Source organism: Cannabis sativa, chromosome 5 (genome assembly GCF_029168945.1).
Source record: "Cannabis sativa cultivar Pink pepper isolate KNU-18-1 chromosome 5, ASM2916894v1, whole genome shotgun sequence".
In the NCBI taxonomy this organism is placed as follows: Eukaryota; Viridiplantae; Streptophyta; class Magnoliopsida; order Rosales; family Cannabaceae; genus Cannabis; species Cannabis sativa.
In genome coordinates, this window is record NC_083605.1 from 2,465,202 (window position 1) to 2,492,594 (window position 27,393).

The following is a 27,393-nucleotide window of genomic DNA, read 5'->3' on the forward strand; positions in this document are numbered from 1 at the left end:
AATATTTTTATAATCGGGATCCCGAGTCTTTTATAATACGGTTTTATAAGTTTAATTAAAAAGCAAAATTTTAATTAATCACGTTTTTCCATAAACCTCGTTGATTAGCAACGAGCTGCACAGTGCGTTTAAAAATCACGTAATACGCCTAAGGTAGTTAGGGTGTTACAAAAACAAAGGAAGTTGCCTTTTCCTAATAACAATAGTTTTGCTTGTAATATTTTTGATTTGATACATTGTGATATATGGGGACCTTATCATGTTGTTTCTCATTCTGGCTATAGATATTTTCTTACCCTTGTTGATGATCATTCTAGGTTTACTTGGATATATCTTCTAAAACATAAATCCGACGCTTTGTTTGTCATTCCTCAATTTATTTCATATGTTCAAACTCAATTCAATTGCATGATCAAGTGTTTCAGATCCGACAATGCTCCCGAACTTGTCTTTAAAGATCTATTCAACAAACATGGAATCCTACATGACTTTACATGTGTTGACACTCCTGAACAAAATGCAGTGGCCGAGCGAAAACACCAACACCTGCTTAATGTTGCCCGAGCCTTATGTTTTCAAGCACGGCTACCTATCAAGTTTTGGACTGAGTGTGTCATGACTGCCGCCTACTTGATAAATCGCACTCCTACACCAAATTTAAAAAATAAAACTCCCTATGAATTGCTTTACAAGAAGGAACCTGATTACTCTCATTTAAGGGTCTTAGGGTGTCTTGTTTTTGCTTCAACACTTCCAATTCATAGAACTAAATTCGACCCCCGTGCTAGAACTTGTGTTTTCATAGGCTATCCCTAAGGAATTAAAGGGTACAAGCTTTATGATATTAACACAAAACAAATTTTCATATCTCGGAATGTGGTTTTTCATGAGAAAATATTTCCATTTCATAAACTAAATGAAAGTATTACTAATATTGATCCATTTACTGAATTAGTTTTACCTTCTTCTCACATCACTAACACACCTATGAGTGATTATCCACCGATTGCAGATGAACAAAGGGACAACACAGAAAATACCAACAATCCTGCTGCCAATGAACAAAGCATCGAGGAACCAGTCGCTGCTCCTCAAAGCACAGAACCGTGTGCTCAAAATCCTGCTGCAACTGCTAATATAGTTCCCAGGAGGTCCAGCAGGATCTCAAAACCTCCCACCTATCTTCGGGACTTTGAATGTTACTCTTCTATACAGGACAAATCATCTACTCCCCATAGTTTAAATAAATATTTGTCTTATGCAAGATTATCCGATTCTTACAAAGCATTTATTCTTGCAGTCACTTCCTTAAAGGAGCCACAAACTTACCAACAAGCTATTCAATTCAAACAATGGTTGGATGCTATGGATAATGAACTCACTGCTTTAAGGAATAACAAAACATGGATAGTGGTCCCTCTCCCACCAAACAAGAAAGCAATAGGATGTAGATGGGTCTACAAGATCAAATTCAACAGCGATGGTTCAATAGAAAGATTAAAGGCTAGACTAGTAGCACAAGGGTACTCTCAACAAGAAGGACTCGACTTCTTTGACACCTTTTCTCCTGTGGCCAAAATGGTGACATTCAAACTGCTACTTGCCATATCTACCATAAAGCAATGGCACACTTTGCAAATTGACATTAACAACGCGTTTCTTAATGGAGATCTCAACGAAGAGGTTTATATGACCTTACCACCTGGCTTGACAGTCTCTAATAAAGATCACACGGGTCCTCCTCTTGTTTGCAAATTGCAGAAATCAATCTATGGCCTCAAGCAATCCTCAAGGCAATGGTACAAAAAGCTCACGGATGCTCTCATCCAAGAAGGATTTAAGCAATCACAAGCCGACTACACTCTCTTTACAAGAGGACACAATGACAACTTTATAGCTATCTTGGTTTATGTCGATGACATAATCCTCACGGGTCCCAACATAGCAGTTTTACATCAAGTTCAAGATTCCCTACACCAACAATTCAAGCTTAAGGCTTTAGGTGAGCTAAGGTATTTCCTAGGTTTTGAAATTGCTAAGTCCAAAGAAGGCCTCTTCATGTCTCAAAGAAAATATACACTACAACTTCTTGAGGATACTGGGTTCACGGGCAGCAAACCAACAAAAACTCCCATGGATCCTAAAACTAGACTCGATGACACTCAAGGAGAACCTCTCACAAACCCTTCTGAATATAGACAATTAATTGGCAAACTTCTTTATCTCACCTTATCAAGACCGGATATAACATACGCTGTCAACAACTTAAGTCAATTCATGGCTGCTCCCCGAACCACACATATGCAAGCTCTACACCACCTAATTCGTTATCTCAAAGGAAGTCCGGGTCAAGGTCTTCTCTACACGACTAACTCTTCTCTACATCTCAGAGGTTTTTCAGATTCTGACTGGGCTTCTTGCCCCATCACGAGAAGATCAACTACCGGTTTTTGTATATTCTTAGGGGACTGCCTCATCTCATGGAAAACTAAAAAGCAACCTACTATCTCCAAAAGCTCAGCCGAAGCTGAGTATAGGGCCCTTGCTGCCACCACTAGTGAGATCACTTGGTTACAATATCTTCTCTCGGATTTGCAAGTTCCACAACATGCACCAGCCTTTATATATTGTGATAATCAGTCCGCCATCCATATCGCGAACAATCCTACTTTCCACGAACGGACTAAACACATTGAACTTGACTGCCATTTCATCCGAGACAAGATCAACACCTCTAAAGTTCGACTCATCCCTGTCTCAAGTACTCTCCAATTAGCTGACGCTTTCACCAAACCCCACTCGGCTCCTTCCCTCAACACACACATTGGCAAGATGGCTGTACATAATATATACAGTCCACCTTGAAGGGGGGGTAACACGAACTCTGCTATTCACTCTGTCTGCTATTCACTCTGCTCACTGTTAGACTAGTTGGTCAGTTAGCCGTTTATTCGGTTATTGATCTTTAACTAGAGTTAGCTGAGTTTGTTATTATTTTGGTTAAGTTAGTTGTTGAGTCTGTTATGATTAGTCAAAGTCTTTCCCTCTTTCTTGTATATATATATCCCTGCCTTTCCTTTCTCTGTAACTATCATATTCTTTTCATCAAATAAAGTTCTTTTCCTCTTTCGCATTATTACATTTCTTGGAATTGATATGGATATCAAAATCAAGATTCATATTATATTGATGAGTTTAACCCAGATAACTAATATGACTTCAGTGTCATTTTCTTAATGAATGAAGGAAAAATGTTAAACTTGAATATACTTTTTCACAAGGCTCAAAATTATGAGAAGATTCTCAGATAAAATTCTGAACATCCTATGATTGTTGCTTGTGAAAATAGGGACAATTTATATTTTTATTAATAAGCAAATATTTTTCTTTCAAAAAAAAAAATAATAAGCAAATATTTAATAAACCTGAGAATATTACTAAATCCCCTGTTTGTAATGCTCCTACTTCAAAATATTAGTTGGAATTCAAAGTTCTACAATAATCAAAATGCTACCAGTAACACAATAATACATCAGTTGCATAATGGAGTGACTCCAATGAAATTCAAAGAGCGAAACTTACGTTATTTTTATTGCAAAGGAGAAGGATGTTGGATTTTTATGCTCTAAATAAAACTTATTTTAATATAATCTAATTTACTAATTAATAAAAAATCAAAAATCATTTATGTTAACTGGTTCACATGTTACTTTCATGATTATATGTTTAGTATATAAATTCAGTTAAATCCAGACCATATTATTATTCATGATTATAGAATTGTCTACACAATAAAAAATAATCATTATAATCAAATTATTTTATCTCATGATTTATGAGTATGCTGGATTTATATTGATATGATAATGAATAATATAAATTGCTTACACTTAATTAGGTAAGTGGAATATCTTTTCCAGAGTATTAGCAAAGTAAACATGTACTAGATGTATCGACTATACATCAGACTGGACCAATATTGTACAGTATAAATGGAAAAGATATATTATAATCTTACCGTTATATCTATTTCTAAGTCAATATCACTTAGTTGATATTATGCCAATTGATTTCAATCCTGAGATGGTTAATTTCTATTTATACTATACAAGTTCTTTGAGTTGTTCTATTTGCCCAAAAAATGTGGGTCAAAAAAATATAGATTGGTTTGCTTTAATGCGAAGAAAAGGAAAGATTATATATTTAGTTGATGTTTTTCCAGGTCTTCTTTGGAAGATGTTGTAGGTTGTAAATTGGTTTTTGGAGTAATGAAAAATCTTGCTAATATCTCAACAAAAAAAATGTTATTAAATAACTCTTGTGTTGTAGTGCAATAATATTTGTGATTCATGGCCACATAAGTAAATTAATTAAAAAAATGAGCTAAATGTAAAAGGAGGGGGATATTTGCAAATGATTTACTTAGTGTGGGGGGAATTTTTGCAACAGAAAAAAGTACAAGGGCAAAACTCTACTAGAGTCATAGTTCGGGGGAGGAATAAATCCTATTTATTATTTTTCTTTCAAACTCAATTGCTTATATTTAAAACAGACACAAAAATTGAAAAATGTCAGTTTACAACTGATGCAATGTGGCATCAGTCTTGAATCGACGGAAAATTTAAATTGTTCATTTTACGTCGATTTTAGATGTTGACCAATATTGAAGTTTCTAGCCATTGAAGAACACCAAGAACAGAACAAAACAAAGAAAGAAAGATAAGAGGAAGGAGAAGAAAGAGAAGGAAAGACTTAGCAAAAGATTCTCATTGATTATCAACAAGTGTTACAGCATTTATAGTCTAGCATTAGAAGAAGTCTATAACAGACTTTCCTAACTAACTCACAATACAAGGACATGTGTAAACAAACACAACTAACAGCTAACAACTATGTAACGGTTTTAACTGTCTTCAACACCTCCCCTCAAACTCATAATTGAACGATCTTCAATTTTGAGTTTGTGTCTAAACTCAAGAAATCTTTGACTGGAAATAGCTTTAGTTAACCCATCAGCTAACTGATCATAGGAAGAGATGTATTTGATTTGAATAACCTTGCTGAGAACCTTTTCACGAATGAAGTACAAATCAAGCTCAATATGTTTCGTTCTTTGATGCAAGACAGGATTCTGAGTTAGCATTATAGTGCTTAGGTTGTCACACCATATTGTAGGAGGTTGTGTGAGTTGAATCTTGAGTTCAGAGAATAAGTATTGTAGACATGTAAGCTCTGCTGTAACATTGGCAGCACTCCTATATTCGGCTTCAATGCTGGACCTCCAAATGGTCTGCTACTTTTTGCTTTTCTAAGCAATCAGATTTGTGCCAATGAAAATGGCAAAACCTGTGGTTGATCTTCGATCATCTGGATCTGATGCCTAGTCGGCATCACAATAGGCAACCATATCCAAACTCTCAGACTTCTGCAGATGCAACCCGTGATCTATTGTGCCACTAACATATCTGAGTATTCGCTTAACTGCATGTAGATAAGGGCTTTTGCATAAACTGACAGACCTTGTTTACACTAAACGAGAGTTCAGGTCTTGTAATGGTCAGGTATTGGAGAGCACCAACAACTGACCTATACAACTGAACATCTTCCAATGGTTCCCCCTGGTATGCAGATAATCGAATACCACTAGTCATGGGTGTTGGAGAGGGTTTGGCATTGTTCATTTGAGCTTTGAGAAGGAGATCCTTAGCATATTTTGCCTGTGACAAGTGAATACCAGCTGCTGTTTGGGTCACTTCGATCCCAAGAAAATATGCAAGAGGACCAAGGTCTTTAAGGGCAAACTGGCTGTTAAGAGCTGCAACAATTGACTCAATAGTAGCATTGTCACTCCCTGAAATCAAGATATCATCTACATACACTAGAATAAGTGTAATAAAAGTAGATGTATGTTGAATAAAGAGGGAATAATCAGATTTGGATGATGTGAAGCCAAGAGACAAAAGGCAATGCTGAAGCTTTTCAAACCAAGCTCGAGGGGCCATAGATGGCCTTGTGCAATTTGCACACCAAATCTGTTTTGCCAGGCACTTCAAACCCTGGAGGTTGTAACATGTATACCTCCTCTTATAAGTCTCCATTAAGGAAGGCATTATTAACATCAAGTTGTCTAATATGCCAACCATTTAGCAAAGCCAAAGTCAAAACAACCCGAATGGTAACAGGTTTAACTACTGGGCTAAAAGTCTCAGTGAAATCAAATCCATATTCTTGATGAAAGCCCTTAGCAACAAGCCTTGCCTTGTGTTTTAGAACAGATCCATCTGGGTTCTCCTTCTTCTTGTAGACCCACTTGCAACCAATAGCTTTCCTTCCTGTTGGGAGCCTCACAAGTGTATATGTTTTATTTCTGACCAGTGCAAGGACTTCATCACTCATTGCCTTGTTCCACACTAATTAACTAAGAGCTTCTTGAAGAGATGTGGGTTCTCTTGTAACCAAGAAGGCTTTCGGTTTATGAATGCCATATTTGGATCTTGTCCTCATGTTGTGAACATTTTGAGGACCAGCAGGTTGATGACAGCCAGATGAAGATGGTGCAGCAGCAGTGGCACTGCTGAAAATAGGTGCTGTAGCAACTGGAGTAGGCACACCAGTAGGAATAGAGTTGTCACTGCTGTTGAGATCAGTGTTTGAGTGCACACCAGTAGGGGGATCTGGTGCAGTCAGATTGTGTTCAACAGAAGTGATAACCTGTGGAGAACCTGGTAAACTATTATCTGTAGAGGGCTACCCTGCATCAAAACCAGAAGGTATTGACTTGGAAGCCAACTATTAGTGGGAAAAATCAGTGGAGATGAGTCAGGATTTGTAATTTCAGGTTGGTCATTCTCAATATTGGAATGCATGAGATCAGCCATTGTGTAAGTACAAGGAGTATGAGAACATGTGGGTATGATGGAAGACACAACATTTGAGATAGGGACTTTGGTGGGTGAAGTTGGACTAACTTTGGCAAATGGAAAGCAAACTCTTCAAAAATGACATCCCTAGAAATGTAAAGTCTCCCATTCGAATCAAGACACTTATACCCTTTATGATTGAGGCTATATCCCAAAAAAGTGCAAGGAGTAGACCTATATTCCAGCTTATGTTTATTATATGTCCTAATGTTGGGAAAACACCTACAACCAAAGGTTCTAAAGGTGGTGTAATCGGGTTTGATATTAAACAGGACTTCAATAGGAGATTTGTGATCTAGAAGTGGGGTTGGGAGTCTATTGTGGATGTAGACAGTAGTTCTAAAAGCTTCATCCCAAAACTTAAGTGGTAAAGATGCTTGAGCAAGCAAAGCAAGGCCATTTTCAACAATGTGCCTATGTTTTCTTTCAGCTAGGCCATTTTGTTGATGGGTTGTGGGACAAGGGTGTCTATGTTGGATGCCATGAAATTTAGGACCTATACTCACCCCCCCCCCCCAATCTGTTTGAAGGCACTTTAATTTTTTTCCTAGTTGCAATTCAGCTTCGGCCTTGAAATTTAGGAAGACTTTAAGAGCATCAGATTTGTTTTTCAGTAAATACAGCCATGTAAACCTAGAAAACACATCAACAAAATGTATGTAATACTTGTAATTGTTTTGAAAGTCCTAATTACTACACGTTCTAATTAGTGATTCTTAACAGAGTAATTCTATGTTATGAACTTGAACTTAAAATCAATGAACACAAAATTTACAAGCTTCCTCTGCATTGGAAACGCATTCCAACCGAGTAGTGCTTGGGTTCCCTTGAACCGGGTACAGTAACTTTCACTAAACAATCAATTCAATTACAATATCCAGTTCTGATTCTTCAAATCAAACAATGTAATCTAAATTGGCTTTTGTACAAAGTTACCTAATGCTTGAACAACCTCAAGCTTTGAGATCTAAACACATTTAGATCTCAATACACAAGAAACACACAGCTGAACCACCTTCAGCAAAGTAATCTGAACTCCCTTCAGATCAAGCAGATTCGAACTCCATCTTCAACCTCAGGAAGATCTCAGGATTTTCAATCTGCACATACAAGAACAAAAACAGAAAAAATGTTGCCCTAGCAGAGCAAGAATCAAGAAGAAGATTCTAACAGAAGAGAGTTAGTTAGCACAACGGTTCTGACCGAATTTATATACTAAAGATAATAAACCTGACTAACTAACCAACCAGCAAAGTACAGCTGGCACAAACTAACAAACTTGCAGAAAGCTGACATGGCACTAAAATGAAATTAGTGAAAACAGATGCAACTAACTACAGAACAGATGTTAGAGAAAAACAAATACTGAACAAAAGCATTATCTAATTTCCCACACAAAACATGACACTTACATGTTTAAAGATGGAATGTAAGATGGTCCCCACAAATCAGACACAACAAGTTGCAATGGTTCAGCAATAACAGTATTGGAGGCTTTTGGAAATGGAAACTTATGAATCTTGCCAAGACAACAAGCTGAACAAATAGAGAAATGAGAAATTTTATTGCTTATGGGAATGTTACATGACTGTAAAACAATTTGTACAACTTTTTCAGATAGATGCCCTAGTCTATTGTGCCAAAGAGTAAAATCATTTTGCACTTTTGAATTACATTGAATGCATTTAGACACAGCCACCTTGGCATTATTGAGGGTGACCATGCAGGTAGTTTTGACTTCTAAGGAGTCTGGAAGAGGACTGCTACTGGTACTAGTGTGGGATTCTTTGGCAGGTTGCTTAGGAATGGGAGGGACAATCTTGGCATGGGTAGAGTCAAACAAATACAGGCCATTCTTTTGCTTCCCCATCATCAAGATAGTATGAGTTGAATTGTCCTTAACACAACACATATCAGCATGAAATTCAAAAAAGACATCATTGTCACGAGCAAAATTAGACACACTGATAAGGTTTTTAGTGATTTCAGGAACATGCAATAAATTGTTAAGAACAAGGGGTATAGAAGAATTTTTTGAAACAATATGAGATTGACCAACATGTTTAATGTACAAACCTGATCCATCTCTCATGTATAGCTGATCTGAACCACCATATTCAACACTATTTCCAAGATTTTGAGCTTGATTGGTGCAATGATTCGTAGCACCTGAATCTGGATACCAACTTGTATCATTGTAGGTGCTGTTGGTTGCAAGATTTGCTTGAGCTTGAATCTGAGATTGAGACTGAGGTGGGGATGGAGAGCTGCTGCTGCCATTAGCTAAAGGTGGTCCTAAGAAAGACTTGTCAAATCGAAAGGGACAGTCTTGTACAACATGACCAAATCTCAAACAAAGTTGGCACTTAGGCCGGTTAGGAAAATTAAAGCCATACTTATTACTTCTTATAGGATTGAAATTAAAGTTACCTCTTCCTATTGAATTCTGATTGGGATTGGGAGAAAAATTATTGAACCTGATATTCGGATTGGGAATCCTATTAAACTGAGCAGAAGTATTACTGAGTTGGGAATTGCCACGGCCAAATTGCTTGAATCTTCAAAAAGCAAGATTGGCTTCAGCAGTAGAATCCAGATCATTGGTCACCATTCACGCCCAAAGGAGGGAACAGCCCTGATACCATATTGAAGTTTCTAGCCATTGAAGAACACCAAGAACAGTACAAAACAGAGAAAGAAAGATAAGAGGAAGGAGAAGAAAGAGAAGGAAAGACTTAGTAAAAGATTCTCATTGATTATCAACAAGTGTTACAGCATTTATAGTCTAGCATTAGAAGAAGTCTATAACAGACTTTCCTAACTAACTCACAATACAAGGACACGTGTAAACAAACACAACTAACAGCTAACAACCATGTAACGGTTTTAACTGTCTTCAACAACCAACTTGTTAACAGATGCAAAAAGATAAAATACCATCTTTATATATATTGCAAAAAATTACAAGTGGAAGAAGTTAATGTGCGGTAAAATTTATTCTTAACATAGAGGAAGAAGTGATGGAGATTATTTTACAGATGTATCAATTTTCTCGTTGTGAAAATGATAATTAGGAAGAAAGACAATCCAATCAAACAAGTGGTTATGGCAAGGGGAAAGGAGAGTGACAACACCGCATATGTACCAGTGACAAATGCTATCATCATAAATGCCATGGCCGCCATTGTTAACTTCATACATATTCCAAAGTACCTCGACTTCACATCGTCGAAAGATCCTTTCCTTGAAAATAATGTATTAAATAAGATGTTGATGAAAACAGATGAAGCAGAGAGCACCATGGCTATTGTGTCTGTTACCACGAAGGCTTGAAATGCTGTGTTATTCCTAAGAATAGCAGTGCCTTGTTGTTGATTTGCCTCCTCACCGCTTATGTAACCGCCTGGCATTGTAAATCCTGCTGCGAAAGTCACTGTTGTGATCAACGTAGAAGTAACTAGACTTGATTCTTTAAGCTTTTCAATGCGCTCCCATGCTATTTCTTTCATCTCTTTTTTAAAATTCTTGAAATTGAGTTCGACATCTAGGATCCGTTTTCCTATATAAGGCTTTATGGAGTATTTATCGAAGAACATAAATATTCTTTCCTGTCATATATATAGTAATATAATCACATGACATGTTTCAAAGTTAGCTTACTTACAAGAAGATGATTATGAGAATAAAGCACTCATGATAAATTTTAAGGTACCTCGGTTAAGTTGTAATCATGAAGATGAACATCAAAAATATTTTTGTTGTCTTTGTTGAGTGACATCTTATTAACTCTTGGGTGAGACAACAAAGCTTCTACAATGCATACATCCCATGATGGTGATAATAATGTTGCACCCATATGAAGCAAAGGTGTGTTTCCATCATTATCTTTTCTATTCAAAAGGTAATGGCAATGTTTTAAGATGAATTGTACATTATCGAAATGTCCACCTATCACCGCGTGGTGTAGCACATTTTTGCCTTCATTGTCAACCTCTTCGTAACTATCTGGACATCTTAACAAAATTTCATTCATTATTTTGTCGCCAATAAAATTGTTGAAAGGCGCAATGTGAAGCGGTGTCATGCCTCTTTTATTTTTTATGAAGGCGCTACTTTTATCCTTTTCTAGCAACATTTTCAAAATCTCCAATGCCATAGTGTGGCAGAATGGGGGAGGCAAAAGCATAACGTAGTGTAGGGGAACGCAACCAGCATCATCCGGTTGTTTGGTCAGATAACCGAATTTCTCCAAAAGTATTTTTATTACTCCTGCTCAATAATTTCATAAAAATATTTATAATAAATTATATTGAGTTTCTTCCTATAAAAGATAAAGCTTTGCTATTAGACACGAATGAGTTGGGCAATACCACCATCATCATATTACAAGAAAGAATAGTTTAATAACACTTCAAGGGCTCGTTTGAAATAACGTCATATTAGGTCGTATTGTATTGTATTATATTGAATTGTATTTTATGTAATATTTTTATGTAAAACTATATGTGGCATTAATTTTTATGGACACCTAAATATATGATATTTTAGTATAAATTCAAATTTAACATAGTATTACATAAAAATATGATGTATAATCTAATTCAATATAATACAATACAATATAATACGACCTAATATGACGTTCTAACGAAACCCAACAAGTGTTAAGTCATATATTATGAGTATAATTTTAGTGTTGCAAATTGTAAATAGTTAATGTTTAATTTAATGTTACGATTCTATATGTTATATAAATATATAAAATATAAATTTAATTACATTTTCAAAACATAATCCTATAATTAAATTTTAAGTATATCTAGAAAGTAGTTAAGGTACTAGGATATATTATGAGTATAATTTTCTTCTTACACCAATGTGTACATAGAGCCTTGAATAAAGTAAGCATGCTTTACTAATAATATACCCAAATGATAAAACTATACCCTTGTTATTATATCCCTAGAATATGCATTATATGTACGTAATTACCTATATTTTGAAATGTGATCGCTGCATGTAGAGCAGTTCTTCCCATTGGGCCACCAACCGCCGGCGAGGAACATGTAGCTAGTATTTCAAGAGCCAAATATGTATACCTGTTCTCAATGGCTATGTAAAGTGGAGTCTCGCCACCTTTATTAGGTCGATATGAGAAATCAGGGTCTTCTCTCGTCAATATATCCTTACAACCTCAAGATGGCCAAATCGCGCAGCCTCATGCAACGCGGTGTCCTCTTCTTCATTCTTCATCCTTATCATATTTTGGACGACAGAGATGTCCACTTCAAGGTCGTGTACTTGTCGGGGTAATAATACTTTTGCACATTTAATAAGAGACTCAACAATGTGGTAATGACCATACCTTGCAGCCATAAGTAAGGGAGTCTCTCCTCTTACATTGGTTTGCGTCAACAGTGCTGGACACATGTTCAAAATCCCTTCTATGAAGGGAATTGTTCGAGGGTCCAGTACTAGTTGAGGTAATAATAACTTTTTACGTTTATTAATAAGAGACTTAACGTACCTCATCGTCGTCCATCCTTCTCTTGCATTTGGTTGCATCATTAGCATCATTTTTGAAGTGATGATATGGATATGGAGCACTGTGTTTCTTTCTGGGGTCAATAACAACTCAAGTTGGAGTGATTGGCGGCTCTTGAATACTTCAATTTCGCCATTAATCGCAGCATGGTACAGCTTGGGATCCATGCGCATGCGATTATGATCGCTACTACTTAAAGAAGAAGAAGAAGTAGCCATTAATATTGTATACTAGCTCTTTAAATTTGTATATCTTTGTGTTATATAATAATATCTCTTCTTAGTTGCATGCAATGCATTGGCTCTAGCTCATACGTAATATTTATATAAATAGTGAATTATTATAATATTCATTTCTTCACGAATGAAAAAGTAAAATATTCTTTGCCATTCTTTACATTTTCATAGAATTATTCTATACATTTTAACTAATTATAGAAATACGTATCATCATTTTCCTAATTTAATTTATATATTATTGGCAGATTATTGTAATATGAAAAATTAATACATCTCCACTATATATAATTATATATTACTTATGACATGGGGTACTAATATAATGTGCTGTTTATATGTATTTAATATATGCATATAAATATATATATATTCACATATTCATTAATTAGCAAGATGAATACAACAAGCTTACTCTTCAAGTTTTTGCAAAGATAAAATATTCATTTCTTCGTGAAAGAAAAAAAAAAGTATGCATAATTAATTAAGCTCCTTTACGTTTGTTTTTTTTTTCTTTATCTTTTTCCTTTATTTTATTCCACAGTTGGCTATTTTGAATAATTAATCAATGTATTCTAATTTTAGCTCAAACGTTAATTGCCAACTCTAATGATTTCCAAGATTCGCGCGTTTTCCTTTTTTGATTTTGATCAATAAAACAACGGTATATTAATTTTTTCATTTTTTTGGCATGACGATATAGTCATCCTATTTTTAATATCCATATGAATAACATATATTATATATATTTTTCACAATTTACATTCTCACAAAACTAAGTTCTGATTCTTTTGAATGCGATACACAGTGGCTGCAATGGCAGCCCAAAAACTTGCTTCCGGAATGGAGATACTCAAACTCAATTTCAGTATCGAACCGTACAAGGAATATGGCTCTGATACCATGTTAAGAATTATGGGGTTCCATCTCAAAACCAATTGGCAATGAGTGGAGTAGCTCATATTCTTATATAAAGCTCAATTCTCTACCATTTATTCTATGTGGGACAATGTCCACAATATCCTCCAACCCAACCAATCTTTGATGGCTTGAAAGCATCTGCTGATGACAAGTGAAAAACAATTGTTCAATAGTTACACCCACATTTCCACACATTAGACATATATACTTGATCTTGACACACTTTGAACTGAGAAAGTCTGTTGGAACTTTTTATAAAATTATGTAAAAATAGAGTGAAGTGTTCCAATTTCATTGTTTTTAATTTTGGTATAACAAAGTCTTTCTCTAGTTTGCAATCGGTCCAACATAGCCAACCAAAGAATGACTTGATATTTGGGTACATTATATCGACCCCAAACCTATCCAAACTAGCTGACTTTCTCCCCCATGTTATTCAGTACATCATAACCGAATCAAATAGTGTATCAACATTGTTGCAATTGATACTCTGTCATGATCCTCTTCATCTTCTCTTTCACTTTGAAAATTTATTGCCAATACCAACTTCCTTGACTTGTGAATTCATACATCCACCATTGCTTTGTATATAGACATTGTGTGCTTATTTTACCCAAAGATTATCTTGCTTCTGAGCCACCGCCCAAATATATTTCCCTAAGGCCACTTGATTCCATTGAATCAATTTTTGATTTTGGAAATTCAAAAAAGTTAATTGAACTCAACAACAACACTTACAAAATAAAGCTACTTACAAAGCTTTTGTTAAAGCTTCCACCCACTCACTATTTATTTTACTCAAAGAGTTCACTCTAGCACAAACACTATTAGCAATACAATTAAAAGTGATCTTAATAGTAAGAAGTTTTTACTCTCAAAGCACCTTGTTTCTAGCATGTCAAATGAATAAATTGTGGCTGTAATGACACTCAAAAGAACCTTTTCTTTTACCTCTAGAAATTAACTTTTGCCTTTCGAATCACTTTAGGACATCATGGGGCTCTTTTTACCAACTAGAAATACCAATCCAAAGCCAAACTTGATGAACCACTAAACTGTTGTAAATACAATCAAAAAAGAGGTGAGAATGGCTCTCCACTCCACTTCCTCACAACAAACACAAGGAAAAGTTGATATGATTAAATCGACAAAGTTTGTCCGAGGTAGACAAACAGCTCTTCAAGGCTAGCCAACGAACCTGTGTTTAGGAGTGAAAAATCTATCCCAAATGCCATCATAACGCCATCTAACAGCACTTCCATAAGGCATTTTGGCGTACATATTAGCTGTGGAAAACTAATAATTGCTAAAGACTTTTTGGGAAAAGACTTGTTTTATCCTTTTCTTGGTTTGAACTATTCTTTTCCAATACCAACTAGCCTCCAAAGGGACTTGGTAGCCTCCATTGAATCAATTTCCTAAAACCTAAACCTCCCTCATTCTTGGGTTTACAAAGATTAGCCCAAGACACATAGCCCAACCCTCCATATTTAGACACATAAAAATATATTTTAATTAATTCTATTTTAAAACAATAATTATACTTATAGAAAATTATAATATGTTCAACATATAATAATCAATATAAGTATTTTTTAAAACAATCAAAACGTCATGAGTTCAATCCTTTAGAAGTAATATTTTCTCTTTTTCTTTTTCTTTATTTATATTTAATTTAGGATTTCAATTAATTTAATAATTTCAAAATTTTATCATATTTTATTAATTTATTTATTTTTAAAATTATAATGTTCAATGTATTTAAAATTTTAGATATAAATTAATTATTTACTTTAATTACATTATTTATATAATCATGCATGAAATAGTAAATAATACATATTCATAATAAGCTTATTGTTCAACTTAGTTCAAAGTATTTAAAATTTTTAAATATTGAATTCATTATATATTTTAATAACACTATCTATATAAATCTTGCATGAACTAGTTAGCTAATAGTACACATATATAGTTGGAAAGAGATAATGCACATTATCCTATCTCTTGTTAAGTGACATGAATTTAAGCCGTGACACCTTCATTTGTTAATTTTATACAGTTTATTTTTTGCATTATTCATTTTTTTAAGAATTTTTTTTTTATCTTCTCTTTATCATTCTCAATAGCGATAACCATGCAATCCATTCTGCACTATATTTTGAGCGCATTCGATCTGTACTAAGTGCGGATTTTATATTTTGGATTCAATCCAATCCACGTAATAACTTAAATCTAATCCGCAAAAATACAGATTGGATTGGTTATTTTAGATTGGTTAGTTTTTAATATTGAATTACTTAATATTTATTATTTTTTTTTACATAACAAACAACAAAATAAAAATAAATTATTGTTATTTTTGCCAACAACAAACTAAAATAAATAAAACAAAAAATAACAAACATAAGGGAAGAAAAAATTATATGTATAAAGAAATGTTTAGTTTTATTTTACTGTGTGTACTTGCATAGCAAATAAATTACCATTGTGTGTACTTACATAGAAAATAATTTTACAACAATAAACTATTATATTTGGATGATATTAATGTCTTACCACACGTTTTAAAATTATCGAAAGTTGTCATAGACTATCAAATTTAAATGAGATCGACAGTAATCAAGATCGTTCAAATATTTTTTAGTGCAAAACTTTTCATCTATTTATTATGCATTTTTATTTGACAAAATTTTTCATTTGATTATTATTATTGCATGTGTTATTTTATTATTCACTATTATATTTTATGTAATACAACTATCAATATATATTAACAAATACAAATTGGGTAAATTGCGGCATACATAACTAATGTTTCAGATTTTATATACTTAAATACTTTACCTTTATTTTTAGAGGTAAAAATATCCAATGTTACAATTCTCTTACATCTGTTACTAGCACTTCTGTTAACTCATAAATATGGACACGTGGAGGGTTCAAATGCATTACATTTATTTATTTTATTTTTTGAAATTTAATATTCTTAATATCAAAAACTAAATGCTACATGTTTCAAAAAAAAAAAAGTGATGCAAAACTAAATTACCAAAATTGAGTGAACCAGTGCAGTATATGTGAACATTATTAAGAGAACTGTTTTTTTTTCTTAAAAAAAATAAGTAGCATTTAGTTTCTAATATTAGAACATTAAGTTTTAAAATAAAATAAATAAATGTAATGCATCTGGACCCTCCATGTGTCCATATTTATGAGTTAACGGAAGTGGTAGTAGCGAGTGTAAGAGAATTGTAACATTGGGTATTTTTTTCCTTCAAAAATAAAGATAAGGTATTGAAGTGTATAAAATCTGAAACATTAGGTATTTATGCCGTAATTTACCTAATAAAAATTTAAGACTTTCCACCACAATAATTATAAACTTTTAAAATTTTATAATATAAAAATTGTTTCATATTAATAAATCTTAAAGAAATTTAAATTATTGTTTAGAAAAAAAAAAAGAAATTCAAATTATTAAATTAATTTAAAAGCTTAAATTAAAAATAAATAAAATAAAAAAAATCATGCATTTTCAAATGGTTGAACTCATGTCATTGTACTTGATGTAAGATAACTTTAGGGATAAGTTAAAAAATACCTCATTTTTGTATCCATTAATCAATAATACTCTCATATTATATTTTTTTTAATTAAAATATACCCACTTTTTTGAGTAGGTTGCCTAATATACCCTCACTCTCTACTTAAGTCTAGCATATAATTTGCATTAACCTAATGAGTTTAATGAAAATATCATCTATAAAAGTGGGTATATCTTAAAGAATATGAAAATAGAGGTAAAAATTAAAACAAGTAAAGTAAAGTGAGTAAATGTAATTTTCTCATAATTTTACCACTTAGGCAAGTTTTATGGGAGTGTTATTGGTTGCTTGTGAGGTTTGGGCTTAGGGTTAGGATGAGGTGGAGGAGAGAGACTTAAAATTTTAGTGAGTTAATATTGGATCGTAGCTACTGGCTATCTACGGTGCCCAACAATTTTTGTTTTTTTAATAAAAGAAATGTATTGATTGATTACTTTTTTTACGAGGGTCTGATCCCAATAGCAATTTATGTTGCTTCCGTTAATGATGGTCTTACACCATAATTATATTGTTGGCTGTATATAACTTGAATATTTTATACTTTTCTCGCTACAATTATTGTTTAGTGGAAAATAAAATTAATATATAAATTCGAAAGTAAAAAATAATTAATTAAAATTTATAAATATTCATCAAGTAAATAAGTAAGAAAAATAATTAATTGAAAATTATAAGTAGTCATTAGGTAAATTAATATATGAATTTTGTTAACAAAAAGATAATTTTTCTTTGGTGGTGCACACACTCCTTGAGTCTCACGCATGGAACAAACCCCTGACATGGTAGGGCCCCGTGTCAAAATTTGAAATTAAGTATAATAGAAAAAGAAAAATATATAGTCAGAATTTATCAATATTCTAAAAATACCTATAAACAAAGATTAAAACAATCCTTATTATATGCTACCTAACAATTTGTTATAATTAGTTTTATTTAAAATGGCTCATGTGTAGAGTCTGGCTACTTCTGTGAGCCTTTTCACTAAGTGTGATTCCTAGTCTTTGAGCCTTGTCATTTACAGTGCGTGGATATTTTTCACCATTTTGTTTTTCTCTGTTCGAAGCTGATCAGAATGGGAGAAAAGGGAAAAGAGATTTGTATGGATGTGAGAGATGAAGAAACAGATAAACTGCTGGAACGAGATAGTAATATGGAGATGGAAATGTTGGAGCTTTTTGAAGATATAACATTAGAAGATGTGGTTGCCTCTAAAGCCTGTGTGGGAAGAGTGATTGGTTGCAAGGATATGCTAGCATCAGTTGTAAAGAAAATACTCCAGGGAGTGTGGCGATGGCTCGGATATTGGAGAATGAAAAAATGTCCGGACGGAGTTCTTGGTTTCTTTTTTGAAGAAGAGGAGGACTATCAGTTTGTGATGGACAAGAGGCCCTGGATTATCAATGGTGTTCTGCTGAACCTAAAGCCTTGGCCCATTGAAGGAGAAGTTAGTCTCGGAGAGTTTGAAGTTGCAATGTTTTGGGTGCAATTCCATGGGCTCCCAACAAGGTTTTTATCACTTGACAATGTCCCTTTGTTGGCAAAGAAGGTGGGAAACCTGGTCAAACAAGAAAGTAAGTGTAAGGAAGAGCTGGTCCGGCGGGGTTTCCTGAGGTGTTGTATTGAAATTTGGCTCACACATCCCATACCGGCAGGCTTCTTCCTCAAAGCGGATGGCAAACCAGACTCCTGGGTGCAATTTAAATATGAAAAGTTGCCCCATAAATGTTTACCTGTGGCAAGCTTGCTCACTGGGAGAAGCTATGCTCATCGCAAACTGCCATGGTGATTCCCCGATGCGGCCCAGCTGTTCAGATGTATGGAACCTGGCTGAAAAGCGAAACGGGGCGCAGCAACTGTTTTAATATGGCAGGGAATGGCACGATTAAGTCAGTGGTGGAATTTGAAGAAGTCCCTGAATGGGATTTTGCTCCTCGGAACCGGAAAAATTATTGGAGAAGAAAGAAGAATTTAGACGATCAAAAGCTCCCGCCGGCAGCCGTAACGGCCCTGAACATCGGTGAAGGACAGAGCAACAAGCGCAAGGTCGTGCAAGGGCAAACCTCCACTACCTCTGTACGACCTGACGTGGCAGGTACGGAATTGGAGGAACGTGCAATGGGGAATGAGAAGCTGTACGATGAGAGCCCCCCTGTGGAAAACGTGGAATTTAGACTGATGGAAAATATTCAGCAAACTGATGGGCCTAACATCTTTGAATTACCAACCCCTGATTTCTCTCTCAATCCAAATGGTTTAGACCTTATACCAGATATTGGGCCCACTATTGCCCAATCTTTAGAAATTCCCCATTCATGGCTATGTAGATCCCAAACCCCCCATGATTTCCCTGAGCCTACTTATCTAAAATGGCCCAATGATGATCTAGAAGCCCAATCCAAATTCTTCCAACTTTATGGGCCAGACTTCACAAATCTTTATAAGGCCCAAGCCTCTCTAATCTCTAATCCCCCAGACCTTTCTATGATGATAGTTCAGCTGCTGGGTAGTAAAAAGAGGAAACCACATACATGGTATCAACCTACTCCTGCGATCACTTCTTTTGACCTCCCCAGCTGCCCTGATGTTTCGAAGACTACTACTGAGGTGGAAGGGAATGGGGAAGCCAAATTCAATATTGGTTCCTCTGATAAAGCCGAAGAAAAAAGAAAGAGAAGACTGCGTAGAAGTGGCATCACAAATTCAAAGAGAAATTCGGGAGTCAAGACTCGTAGAGAAAGAAGAAAGGAGGCCTTATTGGCTCGAGAGTTTTCGGGAAATTTGGAAGTTTTTTTGGATAACTGTGTGGAGTTACCGGTCCAATTTGCTCAAAATTTTGGCGATGGCGAGGAGGCGGCCTCAAGCATGCCCCCACCGTCCTCATGAGGTGCCTCTCTTGGAATTGTCGTGGGATTCGTAGACCCACGACGGAGAGAACTCTTCGGAGTTTGATCCATGATACTCATGCTGATGTAATTTTCTTGTCGGAAACAAAGGTTGGTACTGATTGAATGTCAGAAATTATGAATCGTTTGGGATATGTCAATCTTAGAAGCATAGCTTCGGTGGGTATTGGGGGTGGATTTTGCTTAGCTTGGAGAAACGATGTTACTATTGATATTGTGGAAACTTTTGACTCGGGATTTCATGGAGTCATTCCTAGTTCGAGAGGAAGCTGTAGATGGCACCTTTTTTGTATCTATTGGACCCCGTATCCTGAGAAGAAGGCAGCCTTTTGGAAGTGGCTCACGGATAAGGTCTCTGTTTGTGGAGAGCCTTGGATGGTGTTGGGGGATTTGAATGCCATTTTGGATAATTCTGAGAAGGTGGGAGGAAACAGATGTTCTAGGCGGGAAGGTGCTTTCCTTCGTGATTTTCTTATGAATACTGGTGGGATTGATTTGGGCTTTCAGGGAGTTCAATGTACTTGGCACAATGCTCGCAAGGGCAATAAGAACATCAGAAAACGGTTAGATCGTGGCTTGGCAAACTCCTGTTGGATCACTTCGTTCCCCTCGGCCAAGATTTCTAATCTTCCCATCCTTGGGTCTGATCACTCGCCCATCTTGTTGTCTCTGTGGAACGACTCTGTGAAGCTAAATTTCCCTTTTAGATTCTTGGAAGTTTGGACGTCAAGCCCGGAGTGCGAAATGGTTATTGATAAAGCTTGGCAGCAGCAGGCTTCTGGGAATGGCGAAGATTTACTGAGGAAAAAATTGAAGAGAACCAAGTCAGACCTCAAGTATTGGAACCAGCACTCCTTCGGTCGGTGTGACCATAAGATCAAAAATCTGAAGAAGGATCTGATTATCATTCAGAACTCTCCTCCCAGCCCCTCAAATCTTGAACTTGAGGCTTGTGTGCAACTTGAGATCCTTGAGTTGGAGACCAAAATGGAGAGAATATGGAAACAGAAATCTCGGGAGCTTTGGGTTCGTAAGGGAGATGGCAATTCAAAGTTCTTTCATGCTTCTACCATTATCCGAAGGCGAAGGAATTTTATTTCAAGTATTGAGGATGATGGTAGGTGGCTCCGAAACCGTGACGAGATTGGTGACTTCTTTCGACAGAATTTTGCCCAAGTTTTCACCTCGATTGACCCTGTGATCAGTAGTGACTTTGATGATCTCTTCACCCCAGCTGTTACGGATGTCGAGAATCATGATTTATGTAAAATTCCTTCTGCAGAAGAGATCAAACAAGTGGTATTTGCGATGCATCCTTTGAAAGCGCCTGGGCCTGACGGCTTCTCTGGAATTTTCTACAGAAAGTATTGGAGGATTGTTGGTAGTCAAGTCGTTGAGATGGTCCAAGAATTCTTCTCCCAAAAAACTGTAAGCAGTAATTTGAACCATACTTTTCTTTGCCTAATCCCTAAAACGACTAATGCTTGTAGGTTCGATCACTTTCGACCTATAAGCCTTTGTAATTTTTGCTACAAGATAATCTCAAGGATTCTCACGGATAGGTTGAAGGGTATCATTGATAAACTGGTCTCTCCTACTCAATCGGCATTTATCCCGGGCCGTTGGATAGCTGAATGTTCAATTTTAGCCCATGAGGTTTTGCACAGTTTCAAAAATAAGAAAGGAAAGCATGGTGTGATGGCAATTAAGACCGATATGAGCAAAGCCTGTGATAGGCTCGAATGGAGTTTCCTTCTAAGAGTTTTGCAAGCTAATGGCTTCTGTGAAAAGGCCTGCAACCTAATTATGGGATGTGTTACATCGGTGTCGTATTCCATTCTTCTCAATGGGGCTCCTTTAGCTCCCTTCAATCCTAACCGCGGGATAAGACAAGGCGATCCCCTATCGCCCTTCCTTTTTATCCTTTGCAGCGAGGTGCTTTCTAAACTAATAGTCAAGGCTGAAAACAGGGGAGACCTTTCCGGAATCAAAGTATCTCGCAAATCCATGCCTATCTCTCACCTTTTCTATGCGGATGATGCTATTTTCTTTTGTAGAGCAAACTCCCTAAATGCCAAGACTTTTGCAGACTGCATTACCACCTATGAAAACTGGTCCGGGCAAGTGGTAAACAAGGGAAAGAGTGGCCTGGTTTTTTCTCCCAATACCCATTCCGAAGTTAAATCGGAGATTAAACGGATCTTGAATATGAATTGCTTAAGTCGCGAAGAAAAATATCTCGGTAACCCCTTCTTCTTCTCGGCCAGCAAGAGGAAAGATTTTCACTTTATCAAGGATAAGATCTTGACTCGGTTGGAAGGTTGGAAGGCCAAATGCCTCTCTCAAGCGGGAAGAACAACCTTGGTTGGGTCGGTTTTGCAAAGTATTCCCACTTACTTCATGACCACGGCCAAGGTGCCCTTGACTTTGTGTAATGAACTCGACAGATTAGTAGCGAAGTTTTGGTGGATTGGGAACTCGGAACAGTCTCGTTACAGAGCTTTCAAAAGCTAGAATGACATTTGCCAGCCAAAAAATTGTGGAGGATTGGGCCTAAGAAGATTTGGGGATATAAACTTAGCTCTCCTTGCTAAATTGTGCTGGATGATGATGAAGGAAGATGATAAACTCTGGATTAAGACTCTCCAATCCAAATACTGCTCTCGGCTAGATATCTGGAAGGTGGAAAAGCATGCTGGGGATTCGAGAGTTTGGCAAGGAATCCTGGATGCAAGAGGTATTTGCAAATTTGGGGCAGGTATTTTGGTTGGAAAGGGTGACACTGAATTATGGGACACTCCCTGGATCCCTGGACAGCCTACGGAGAAGATTAAGGAAAGCTTCCATTATTCTAGGGGTCATCGATTCTGCCATGTTTCTGATCTCTATATGGAAGGTACAAGAATCTGGAATGAAGACATCATCAGAAGAAGCTTCTCTGCGGAAATGGCAACTGCTATTCTGCAAATTAATCCCATCTTGACTGATTCAGACATTTTATTTTGGAAAGCCTCTAAATCGGGAACTTTCTCTGTGAAGAGTGCTTATGGCCTAAGTCAACAATCAAGATTCAAGGAAAAAAAATAGAATGTGGATTGACCTCTAGAAGTCGAACCTTCATCCTCGATTGAAGCTTCTTCTCTGAAAGATTTAGTCAGACATATTGCCTACTAAAGCCCGTCTTGGTTTGGAAGATAAATCTTGTGTTTTCTGTGGTTCGGAGGATGAGTCGGCCTTGCATTTATTCTGCTCTTGTAGCGTCACCAGAGCTCTTTGGTTCCAATGTAAATGGGGCTTTCGCTCGGATTCATTTAATTGGTTATTTATAGCAGACTTTGGGACGTGGTGGGCTAAGTTATTAGATGACGAGGCTCAATGTTACACTGCCTGTTTATGTGAGATTGTTTGGCGCAAAAGAAATAACATAATCTTTAAAGGGGACAATTGCAATATGCAGGCGATGATCGGGGAAATCAGGGAGAGAGCAGCGGAGATGCAATTAGCTATGGCCTCGACTGAGGTGATCGAACATCAGGAGGATGTGATAAATGAACCACTTATCGATCAGGAATTTGTTCAGTACTGTGTTGATGCCTCTGTTTTAAACTCGAAGGCTGGTTTAGGAATGGTGGAGTTGTCAGGTGAGGCTGTTGGAGATTGGTGGGCGACTACAGAAATTTGTGAGGTTTCTGGAGTGTTGGAAGGGGAGTTGCGGGCTATTCGCTTGGTGATAACTCTATGAAAATAGAGTTATTTGGCTCTTTTTGTCCATTAAATTAGCTTTGTTCTCAAGTACTTTTAGTTTATTTTAATAGTCTTTTTATTTAGATTTGAATAAATATTAATTTTAGTATTTTTTTAATTAATATTTTTTTTAATGTCAAATTTTTATTTATTTAGTCTCCTAATTAATTAAATATAATTATGTATGTTGTTGTAGGAATTTAAATGCAAAATTGGTATTTAGCATTATGGGCCCATCCATTTAAAAAGATAAAAGAAAGCAAGGAGGAGAGAAGGAAATTAGGCCAGGTGTGACTACTTAAAGGCTTTGGTATATGCATTGGGTATATATATATATATATATGCTATGCTTATTGTTTGGAAGAGGAGGCAGAGAGGCGTGGAGTTAATTGATGAAGAATTGAAGGAAGGCGGCTGCTCCAGGGGACGCCACTCAAAGCAAGACAAAAGAGAAAAATGAAGAAAAAGAAGAAAAAGAAAAAGAGAGAGAGTTTTATTTAGGGTTTTAGTTTAGCATTTTTATTTTGGAGATTGGCAAATATTCAAAGGAAGAAGAAGAAGATTTTGGCAAGAAAAAGCTTGCAGTATTGTGACAACTCCAATATGAGTTTTTCTTTTCTTCTTCCTCTTATTTTAAACTTTGTAATTTTTGCACAATCCATTATGAGTTAATTTTTATTTTGCTAGAATTATTTTGTGGACTTAAATTGTGATTTGGTATTTTATTGCTATGTTTAGTGGATTGGTTTTGTTCATTCAAGAGTGTTTATTGTGTAATTGCTTACTTTGCTTGATCACCATTAGTAAGTAGTAGGTAATCTTGATTTTGAAAAAAATAGGGTTAGTGAAATTGCTTGAATGATGCATGAATATCAACTTGGAAAAGTGTGATTTGTAAATAGCATAGGAATGTGTTATTTACCTTGTATGACTTGAAGGAATTGTGTTTAAATTGATATTCTTAAAATTAATTAGGCATAGGAATATGTTAATTAATTAGAGAATCAAACCATAAACACTTTGGAAAAAGGATTATGACATTTTAAATTCCTAGTTGACATTATCAATTTACAACAATACTCATTAGCACTATTATATCAACTTTGCATTTTTTTAGGCCAATTTAATAATTCTAGCTTGCTTTCTTCGTAGTTTGTGTTTGTTAATTTTTTTACATATTCTCATCACTTTATTTTATTTTTGTTGAAACCAATTTGTGAGTAATTAGTTTTATAAATTAATTTCCAATTTTCAATCCCTGTGGAGACGATACTCGATTTATCACTTTATTACTTGTTACGATTGCGTATACTTGCGTACACAATTTTTCACAACACTTGGCTCTTGTTCAGGCGAGTTTGAGAAATGTTACTAAGTTGCTGGTGCAATCTGATTCGAAGGCTGCGGTTTTGGCTCTCAGATGTGGGAGTTTACCTTTGGCCTGGGGCACTTACCCTGTTTATGAATCCTGTCTATCTTTGTGTAAGTGCTTTGATCATGTAATTTTCTCTTTCATTCCCCGAGAGGAAAATAGGGTAGCTGATGCGCTTGCGGGATGGGCGAGAAGTTCCTTGTCCTGCATCTCGGGTCCTCTCAGGGATGTAGCCCCCTTTGTGGCTACAACTCTCTTGTAATTCCCTTTTTGTTTTTGAATAAATTTATCTTCTTACCAAAAAAAAAAAAAAAAAAAAAAAAGAAAAAGAAAAATAATTGTACCACACACTAGTCTTTTACCAACTACATTACTAAAAGCTACTACATATGAGTTTGATCGATAATGATTTTTAAATCAATTGTATCGTTTTGATAATTTAACTCAACACAAATAATCTTAATTATAATGCAATGGTTGATCTTAATTATAATTCAATTTTATATAATCATAACTTTTTATTTTTTTTATTATTATTGCATGTGATTTTATTGTTCACTATTATAATATATGTAATAAAGTCGTCAATATATGTATATTAACAAAAAAAATATCGAAGACTTCCCACTACAATAATTACAAACTTTAAGTTATTATAGTATAAAAATTGTTCCATACTAATAATGAAAAAATATTGAAAAAATTTAAATTATTGTTTAGAAAAAAAATCAAATTATTAAATTAATTTTAAATTTTAAATTAAAAATAATAAAATTATGTCTTTACAAATGATTAAATTTATGACATTGTAGTTATGATGTAAGAGAATTTTACCACTTAAAATTATATTATTGATTGTATTGATTATTTTAGGGTTAAATAACTTGAATATTTTGTACTCTTTTAGCTATAATTATTGTTGAGTAGAAAATAGAATTAATATATTAATTCAAAATTAAAAAATAATTATAAAGTAAATAAGTAAGAAAAATTATAGGTTTGGAGTTAGTATTGGAATATTGTTAGTTGGATCTAAATTAATATTTAATATTAATTATAAATAAAAAATATTAATTATGGTGTAGTTTTCAAGAGTTAATTTAAGCCATTTAATTAAGAGAAGTGCTAAGGGAACTCTCTATCCTACTCTCTTTTGCACTCTCTCTTTAATGTGATGACACATGTCATATATTTACCAAGAATTATTTTTACTTAATAATTAAGTATAATATTCTAATGTTATTACAATTGTTCTATTACTACTTCTAATATAATTACTCTACTAATTTTTTCGTTTATAAAAGAATTAACTACATTAAGAATAAAAATTAAAAAAAAAACATATACATATATTTTAAAATAAAAAAAAAGTAACAATTAATATTTATATAAAAATTGTAAGTTTTTTTTTTCTTTTTAAGAAATTATGCAATAAAAATTAATACAACTTAAATATTTTTTTTTATAAAAAGTAATAATTTTTTTATGATTATTATAATTAGATTATTTATAAATATAAATACACCAATAAACCATCCAATATATTTATATATGTAATTAAATACTTTTATTTATTTTCTTTGTGGTATTTACATGTATTTTTTTTCTTCATATAGAGTATTGCATTTGCATATATATATATGGAACACTTCTTAATGGGTGTTACCCATTGATGGTTACTAAACAATATAACTATAAATATTAATTTTAAAAATATTAAACTATTAGATTTTGATCCAACGACAAATAATAAAAAGAGAAATTTAAATTTCTATGCTTAATTTAACTACTTCATTAAAAAAAATGTCAAAAAATATTATTTTTTACACTATATCAAAAATATGTTTATATACAAAATACTTAAGTCAAATTCAACTTTTTTTTGTCGAAATTTTTTTTTCAGCTGATGGAACAATCTCTACTCTTATAATGTAAAAATGAGAGATTTTTTTAATTATATAGAAAAAATAAGCATAAAAACTCAAATTTTCATAATACTACTCATGAATGGGTAATACCCGTTAAGAGTGCACCCATATATATATATATATTGTGAAATGTTGATTAGTTACCTATTGTACACGTGTCAAGTTAGTTGGCCCTAGTTCGATATGTTAGGTAAGTTAGTTATCAACTAACTCCTA

General features: G+C 34.6%; 1 protein-coding gene across 1 annotated transcript; it reads right to left on the minus strand.

Moving 5' to 3' along the window:
- Nucleotides 1–9,845: 9,845 nt before the first annotated feature.
- On the minus strand, nt 9,846–12,046 carry LOC115715799 (protein ACCELERATED CELL DEATH 6). Its single transcript, XM_030644467.2, has 3 exons — nt 11,913–12,046; nt 10,633–11,189; nt 9,846–10,528 (listed from the first exon to the last, which is right to left on the minus strand). The coding sequence occupies exons 1-3, from the start codon at nt 11,956–11,958 to the stop codon at nt 9,953–9,955; spliced, it is 1,179 nt and encodes a 392-aa protein (XP_030500327.2). The 5' UTR covers nt 11,959–12,046; the 3' UTR covers nt 9,846–9,952.
- Between the last annotated feature and the right edge of the window lie 15,347 nt (nt 12,047–27,393).

Excerpts from the sequence above, each read along its gene's own strand:
- LOC115715799 (XM_030644467.2), bottom strand. The coding sequence starts at position 11,958 with ATGGGAAGAACTGCTCTACATGCAGCGATCACATTTCAAAATATAG. Across the intron at positions 11,190-11,912 it reads GATCACATTTCAAAATATAG|GAGTAATAAAAATACTTTTG; the intron begins GTAATTACGTAC and ends ATTATTGAGCAG. Across the intron at positions 10,529-10,632 it reads ATGATTACAACTTAACCGAG|GAAAGAATATTTATGTTCTT; the intron begins GTACCTTAAAAT and ends TATATATGACAG.